General features: G+C 41.0%; 1 protein-coding gene across 1 annotated transcript; it reads right to left on the reverse strand.

The window, feature by feature from the left end:
* Positions 1-384: 384 nt before the first annotated feature.
* On the reverse strand, positions 385-1,098 carry LOC149150503 (putative disease resistance protein At5g63020). The gene has a single exon (XM_089442830.1). It carries the CDS (start codon positions 1,096-1,098, stop codon positions 385-387), a length of 714 nt encoding a protein of 237 aa, XP_089298956.1.
* Between the last annotated feature and the right edge of the window lie 7,578 nt (positions 1,099-8,676).

An 8,676-nucleotide genomic window follows, 5' to 3' on the forward strand; every position in this document is an offset into this window, starting at 1 on the left:
ACCAACGTTTACTTGTGCCCATACCTTTCTTTTAATCGTGCCATACTCCCGTACAAAATGAACTAAAAACCTTTACCTATATTTAGGAACCTCAATTAATTTTACTTATTGTTTTACTGGCGGTCAAAAACTTTCACTTCACATAAGTTCAAATGGTGCAGGCCCGTTGATTTAATCGAACGGCTATCACAATTTCCCCGAAGGTCAAAATCGCACGAACATTGCCGGTCGGGGAATGCATTGTTTTGGAACAGTGCTATGGACACACGTCAGTCAGAATATGTGATCGAATCCCCCTCCAAAAATACCACGCTGCGTGAAAGGTGGTGCGGGGAAATCAGGGTGGTTTTGCTGGAAATAAATGCACGCAGGTGAAATTATATTTCAACATGGACACCTAAATTCATTCGTTGGAAAACATGTAATATTGTTGTTGCGAAGTGATATCAGTTTGCAATCAGCACAGGCCTCCATGTCGGGGAAACGTTGAAACTTGTGACCTGCCCTAAATGCATAATTTTCCTCTTTCTCACCGATATAAATCCCCATGGTATCGCGGAGAACATCGTGAACATAAGTATAGCGCACAATAACTTCATTGATTTCATCAACCTCTTCATTCACCCAGGAACGATCGAGAAGCAACTTTACATACCTGCAACCAATGTCTAGTAAGTAGTCGTAGTCCCGATCATTGGTCTTGACCAGACCTTCTGAGATCCACATTCGTACCAAACCTTCTACAGGAATTCGTGCATCTTCATCAAACATGGCACAGTAAAGAATGTAGTTTTTCAAATCAGCAGAGCGCAAAGCATCATAACTCCATCTCAATCGCCGATACAAATCTTTTTCAATTCTTGGATGACAAATTGGAAAATTTGGGTCCACCTTTTGCATTTGGGTTAAAGCAAATTTTGAGTCATTTACAGCTGCGGTTCTCTTCATTGTTGAGGCTATTACATTTATCGCCAATGGCAAACCTTTACATTCGCTGGCGACTTCTCTGGCAATTTTCTCTATGTCCATGGAACATGGTCGTCTTTGAAGGCTACTCTGCAAAACAGGGCCCATGCCTCCTCTGTTGGTAGAGGTCATATTTATATGGACATTTCTGTGTCCATTTCTGCAATCAGATCTTTATTTCGAGTAGAGAATACAAGTTTGCTACCCTTGCTTGTGCCAAATTCTACCCCTGGTTCTTGTTGAGGATAATTTGCCGTCATCAAAGGCCTGCCATACAGAAATTAAGGCCTGAAATTCATGACAGCATTGTCCCTTAATTCTAGGAGTAAATTATGTAAATTTCTCTGCTAATTGATATGAAATTAGTATGTAATTATCTCTCTTTAATTATAAATAAAGATCCTCACCACAATTACAATGTGGTGGTTTATTCAACCTTCTCATGGTACCAAATTTCATGCTCTGTTTGTGTGCAGTCTGAAGGTTGATCGGTGGTCAAGTGTGGAGAAAGAAGACAGTTGCCATCCGAGTGCTATTGAGTTGTTGTTGACCTGTGTTCAGAGCTGATTGAGCTTGCAAGAACAAGGAGCATTCAATCTGAAGTTTAGGCAGTGGTTTGCAGCTTGTTCCTTGCTTCCTTTTGCCAGTTTTTTTTGTTGTTCTATCCTTTCCTCCCCATGGCTACCGAAACCTACCTTCTTCCTTTCAACACCTTAATTCATATGATCACCATTAAACTTTCCTCCACCAATTATCTCCTTTGGAAGAGTCAACCTCTTCCTCTTCTTGAGAGTCAGAATTTGTTGGGTTATGTTGATGGCACCATCATACCTCCCCCTCAGTTTAATCCTGCTACTTCTCAGACACCCAATGACAACCACCTAGAGTGGAAATCTACAGATCAACATCTTCTCTGCCTTCTTCGTTCCTCCCTCACTAAGGAAGCCCTGGAAGAGGTTGTTGGCCTCTCTACTGCACGTGAGGTTTGGCTTGCTCTAGAGAACACCTTCAACCACCGTTAGAAGGCCCGCAAAATCCATCTCAAGGACGAACTTCAGCTAATGAAACGTGGAACCAAATCTGTTGCTGACTATGCTCGTGCGTTCAAATCCCTCTGCGATCACCTTCATGCAATTGGTCGGCCCGTTGATGGCACTGATAAGGTGCATTGGTTTCTCCGTGGCCTCGGCACTAATTTCTCCAGCTTCTCCATTGCGCATATGGCGCTCACGCCTCTTCCCAGCTTTGTCGACCTAGTTTCCAAAGCTGAGAGCTTTGATATTTTCCAAAAGTCACTCGAGCCCACTGCTCCTCCTGCTGTCGTGTTCACAGCTGCCAGTCGTGGTCCTGAACGGTCAACCCAGCATAGCTCCTTCCGCAACTTCCGTGGCCAAACCCCTGCAAATCGTGGTCATGGTAACTCTACAAATAATGGTCATCATTCCTCTGGTCCAGGACGTCGCCCTCCCTGCTGCCAAATCTGCCGCCTTGATGGCCATTATGTTGGTTGCTGCAATCAGAGGTATGTTCCCAGTGAGTCAACTGCTCATCTTGCCGAGGCCTTCACCAATTCCTGTTCTCTCAATTATGCAGTGATCTTTGATTGGTTCTTGGACACTAGAGCTCCAGTGCATATGTCTAATGACCCATCTCACTTGGACCAGTCCACTCAGTACAATGGTAAGGATTCTGTAATTGTGGGAAACGGTGCCTCCTTACCCATCACACATATTGGTACCCTCTCTCCTGCTCCAAATATTCATTTATTAGATGTCTTCGTTGTTACCCATCTCACCAAAAATCTTCTCTCAATTAGTAAATTAACCTCTGATTTTCCCTTATCTGTTACTTTTACTAATAATCGTTTCTATATTCAGAATCTTCAAACAGGAAAGGTGGTAGCAACCGGTAAGAGAAATGGCAGCCTATTTGTACTGGAGTGTAGCAACTTTGCGTTCTTTTCTGTGCTTAAAAATAAATCTTTACATGCTTCCTATGATTTATGGCATGCTCGCCTTGGACATGTAAATCACTCTCTTATTTCACATTTAAATAAACAAGGACATCTTTATCTTACGTCTTCATTGCCCTCTCCCACATTGTGCAGTACCTTTCAACTTGCGAAAAATCATCGCTTGCCTTATTCACATAATGAACATAGGTCGCCTCATGTATTAGATCTTATTCATTGCGACTTATGGGGCCCTTCCCTTGTCAAATCGAATTTGGGGTTTGTCTATTATGTTATTTTCATTGATGATTATTCACGATTCACTTGGCTTTATCCTTTAAAATTCAAATATGACTTTTATAATTTTTTCACTCAATTTCAAAAATTTGTGGAAACTCAATATTCTGCTCGCATTAAAATTTTTCAAATTGATGGCGGAGGTGAATTCACTAGCACTAGCTTTCAAACTCATCTTCATACAGTCGGAATTCACCATTAGCTTTCCTGTCCCGATACACCCACCATAAATGGTCGTGCTGAACGCAAACACCGCCACGTAACCGAGACTGGCCTAGCCCTTCTTTTTCACTCTCACCTTTCTCCTCGCTTCTGGGTTGACGCTTTTAGCACTGCAGCTTACATCATCAATCGGTTGCCAACACCGCTTCTTGGAGGTAAGTCACCGTTTGAACTTTTATATGGTTCTTCTCCAAATTATGAAAATTTCCATCCCTTTGGTTGTCGTGTTTATCCTTGTTTACGTGCTTATATGCCTAACAAATTTTCCCCACGCAGCATTCCCTGCATTTTTTTGGGTTACAGTCCCTCTTATAAAGGGTTTCGTTGCCTTGACCCCGTCACCTCTCGGCTCTATATCACCCGACACGCTCAATTTGATGAAAATCATTTCCCTTTCATCGATACCTCTCATGCTCAGCCCCTTTCTTCTCTACAATTTTCCCACTTTCTGGAACCTCGTATTTTACATACTGACCCTCCTCCGTCATCCCCTGCACCACATTCTCTGCATATTACTCAATCCGGATTTAACCCATGTGCTATTTGTACTGATCTAGTGGAAGAACCCTTGTAGGCTACTGATTCCTTTGTAGGTCCCTCTTCATCAACACCAGCTTCTAGTCCACCTCCCACTAAGGCACGAACCGCTCCTCATGTTCCTGCGCCAACAATTTCGCTAGGCTCTCACCCTATGATCACACGAGCTAAAGCTGGTATTTTCAAAACTCGTCATCCAGCAAACCTTGGTGTCTTGGGCTCATCTAGACTTCTTTCTGCTCTTCTTGCCTCCATTGAACCTAAAGGATTCAAATCTGCTACTAACAATCCTGCCTGGCTTGCTGCCATGGATGAAGAAGTTCACACTCTGCACAATAATCGCACCTGGATTTTGGTTCCTCGACCTGCGAACACCAATATTGTGGGCTCCAAATGGGTGTTCCGAACAAAATATCTTCCTGATGGATCCATTGAGCGATTCAAAGCTTGCCTTGTTGCCAAAGGATATACCCAGGTACCCGGTCTTGATTACACTGACACCTTTAGTCATGTTATCAAGGCCACTACTGTCCGTGTTGTGATTTCTCTTGCTATTAACAACAAGTGGCATATTCGTCAACTTGACGTCAAGAATGTGTTCTTCAATGGCACTCTCACTGAAAATGCTTATATGGAACAGCCGCCTGGGTACATTGATCCTCACTTTTCTAATCATGTCTATCTATTAAAGAAAGCTCTCTATGGTCTCAAGTAAGCTCCTTATGCCTGGTTCCAGCGCTTCAGCTCTTTTCTTATTCAACTTGGTTTCTATTGCAGCCACGAGGACCCTTCTATATTTGTCTTTCATAAGCAATTTGACATTATCTATTTGCTTCTTTATGTTGATGACATTATTGTTACTGGCAACAACACCTCTCTTCTTGAAAACTTTATTTGTAAACTCAATTCTGTGTTTGCCACTAAAGATTTGGGTCCTCTCAGTTACTTTCTTGGCCTTGAAGCTTCGCCAACTGCAGATGGTCTCTTTCTCAGTCAGCTGAAATATGCACGGGATATTCTTACTCGCGCTCAGTTACTTGACAGTAAACCTGTCCATACTCCCATGGTTGTCTCCCAACACTTGTCTGCTGATGGCCCTCTATTTTCTAATCTCACTCTTTACAGGTCTCTTGTTGGAGCACTACAATACTTGACCATCACGTGCCCAGACATTGCTCATGCTGTCAACTCTGTTAGTCAATTTTTGCATGCTCCAACTGAAGATCACTTTCTTGCTGTTAAGCGTATTCTTCGCTATGTCAAGGGCACCCTCCATTTTGGCCTTACTTTTCGCTCATCTGCTACTCCTAGTGCTCTAGTTGCTTACTCTGATGCTGACTGGGCAGGTTGTCCAGACACTCGTCGCTCTACCTCTGGCTACTCTATTTATCTTGGTGACAATTTGGTCTCTTGGAGTGCTAAGAAGCAACCTACTGTATCTCGTTCCAGTTACGAATCTGAATTTTGTGCTCTTGCAAACATTGCTGCCGAACTTATTTGGCTTACGCATCTCCTTCGTGACCTTCAGGTTCTCATTCCACAATGGTCTCTTCTCTTATGCGACAACAAGAGTGCTATTTTTTTGAGCTCCAAACCAGTTTCTCACAAGCGAGCCAAGCATGTTGCATTAGACTATCATTTTCTTCGCGAACTTGTTGTCGCTAGCAAACTTCACACGCAATATGTGCCCTCTCATCTACAGGTTGTTGACATCTTCACAAAAAGTGTTCCTCGACCCCTTTTTGAATTTTTCTGATCCAAGCTTCACATTCATTCCAATCCGACGCTCAGCTTGCGGGGGGGTGTTGAGGATAATTTTCCGTCATCAAAGGCCTACCATACATAAATTAAGCCCTGACATTCATGACAACACTATCCCTTAATTCTAGGAGTAAATTATGTAAATTTATCTGCTAATTGATATGAAATTAGTATATAATTATCTCTCTTTAATTATAAATGAAGATCCTCACCACAATTATAGTGTGGTGGTTTATTCAACCTTCTCAGTTCTTTCAAATCCACATGTCATTTAAAATCAAAAGAAATCTATTCGTCTTGAGGTAGGCAGACAATTTCATCTTCCACACATCACTAGAATAGTTTGCTACATCTAAATGAAGTGCAGAAGCAATATCATTTTGTATCTGTTCAATTGGAAATCGAGCAACTGTAACCCAAATCATATGATAAAAAAAGTGACTAACCTTGATGGTGTTGTAGACTTTTTTGAGGAACGTCGTTTTACCCACACCACCCATGACATATACACCAATTGTATGAAGGTGGACATGGGAAGCTCTCGTCAGCTAACCCACAACCTGTATCTCTGCATCTCTAATTTCCAACCCTACCAATACGGTGTTTGGTTGGCCTTGAAGTAGTACGTCTGCATGTTGTTGTGCCGCCTGCACAATCTGGTAAGCATTGTTCATCATTAAAAGGTCTGCTTGAAGGTCATCAAAGAAATCAGAACAAGTCGTTTTCCACTCTTGGATCTGTGTAGACATTCTGGGCTTGCAAACAAGGCAGTCAATACACTGCTGCGGCCAGGGGCGTAGTGAGTGCTAGATCAAATCTTTGCGCTTTTCAACAGCGTCTTGCATCCTTAGCAATCGATTATTCAGATAAATGGGGACCTCCCTCTGCTGATCTCGGAATAGAGCATTAATATAATCTAAGAAGCTCTTCATGCGCCATAACTGCTCCTGGAGAAGCCGAGAATTTTCATCCAAGTGAATTAACATAATATGACCCAATAAGGGAATCAGAGTATGAAAATAAGAATAACCAGGACGCACCAACAACAAAATGGATAGCAGAGGAAATGGAACGGAATATCCAATAAGGGAAGCAGAGTATTGCAAAGTATAGAGAATATAATAACAACCAGAACAACTAGAGTATGAATATAATAGGGATATACATCGGACAAAAGTACGGAAGGAAGGAAGAAAAGAGGAAATTTTTACATGATTCCTTAATAAAGTCAATATATAACAATAAAATTTGTGAGAAACTAGTAACATGAGGGAAATTGAACTAATTTACATTCATATTCCCAAAAAATTTGGATATTTAATCTCGAAAGAGTATTCAAGGAAAAATAATTTTGTCAAAAACCATAGTTATCATTTTCAATTTTGTGATGAGGAACGCACAAATAAGATTAGTGCCAATAACAAATAAGAATAGGGAAACATAATAGAGATAACAAGGAATGCACTGGGATTGACAACATGGTTCATAAAATCGCTAATAAATTTTGACCCAAATAATAAAATGTTGAATATTAATTTGACACCTTTGATTTATTGTTTTAAAAAAAATAAGATGAAAATTAAACTAAAAAATATACCCGATATATAAACAATGCACATCCTCTAACTATAAAGATATCACTCCTAAAAACTAATAACAACCTTTTACCTAACATAAACATGATCTACATAATTTATGATTTTTATATTTATCAATAAATGCTAAATTACTAAATTTTAAACTTTATATTGCACTAGTTATTAGTCCATGCCATCTGGCAATGGCCAAGGACTATAGTAATCGATATCACGATGTTTAGCATTAATTATGTTATCACTAGGAACTATAGTTCATGTATATAAGGTTGTCCATAAGTTTTTATAAAGTCTTGAAGTCTTGTAAATAGGTTTATTAGTTTATGTCAATTTCAAATTTGAAATTCAAGAGTTGTGGATGAGAATTCGTGTAAAGGCAAGATCATTAGACACCCTCCATCATTGTTAGTTATGTCATGTCATGTCATTGGTACTTTGCGCAGTTTCGCAGCGCGGGTATGATGTCTTTGGTACTTGCGCAGTTTCGCAGCGCGGGGGTGATTGGTCAGTTTTGCTGCGAAATAATGTTTGCGTGTTTTCGTAGCGCTCTGTTTGTCAGCAATTTCGTAGCGCATCCTCTTAAATTTGAACTGCCTGCGCTACGAAATCGGAGTTTCAGGGTTTTTTGCAGCGTTTTTCTCTGAATGTCTAATCCGAGAGTAGTGAGTCACAAATCCGGTCATGATTGTCTTTTCACACCCTTTCTATGTCATGATTAGCCATTATTTTGCCATAAGGTCCGAAGTCATATAGTTGTGTGTCAGTTTGAAGGACGTTATAGGAGATGGTCATTTCATAATGAGTCCTTTATATCATATGAAGGTTTTTGCTATATGAAAAGCCTGAGCTTTGTTTTAAACGGACTACTGCAAGCGAGCCTGCTCTCTACAGCTAAAGATTGTTTTCGCGCTGCAAACCACCATCATTCCCTTGTGTAAAAATACTTAAAGAAGCATGGAAAGAAAGGAGCACCGTTCTGGTAAATGTGTGAGAACAGAGCCGGAGGGGTTAGATGTAACTCTCAGGAATGAGGAGGTAGCAAAGACATTTCGAAGTGCTGGTTGTTGGCGATTTTGTGAAAAATTAAAGGGTGGACATGCAGAAGTGACCAAGGCATTTGCATTGAACTTCACTGGACTGAATTCGAAGGTGGCCATGTTGGAGTTTCCGGTGTCCCCTGAAGTCATTTCTACTGTCACAGAAATCCCGAGGGGTGGCCAAGAGTGGTTCAAGAATTTCAAGTTTGACATGGGTCGGTGTAAGGAGTTCTTGAAGGCACCTTATGTAGATGAAGATCTCACTAAAGCTGTCCCAAGGAGCTATCTAAAGGAGAATTATGCTATGCTA

The sequence above is a fragment of the Pinus tabuliformis genome, chromosome 9 (genome assembly GCF_031772625.1).
Source record: "Pinus tabuliformis cultivar Carrire ecotype Pingquan chromosome 9, CPIR1, whole genome shotgun sequence".
Classification (NCBI taxonomy): Eukaryota; Viridiplantae; Streptophyta; class Pinopsida; order Pinales; family Pinaceae; genus Pinus; species Pinus tabuliformis.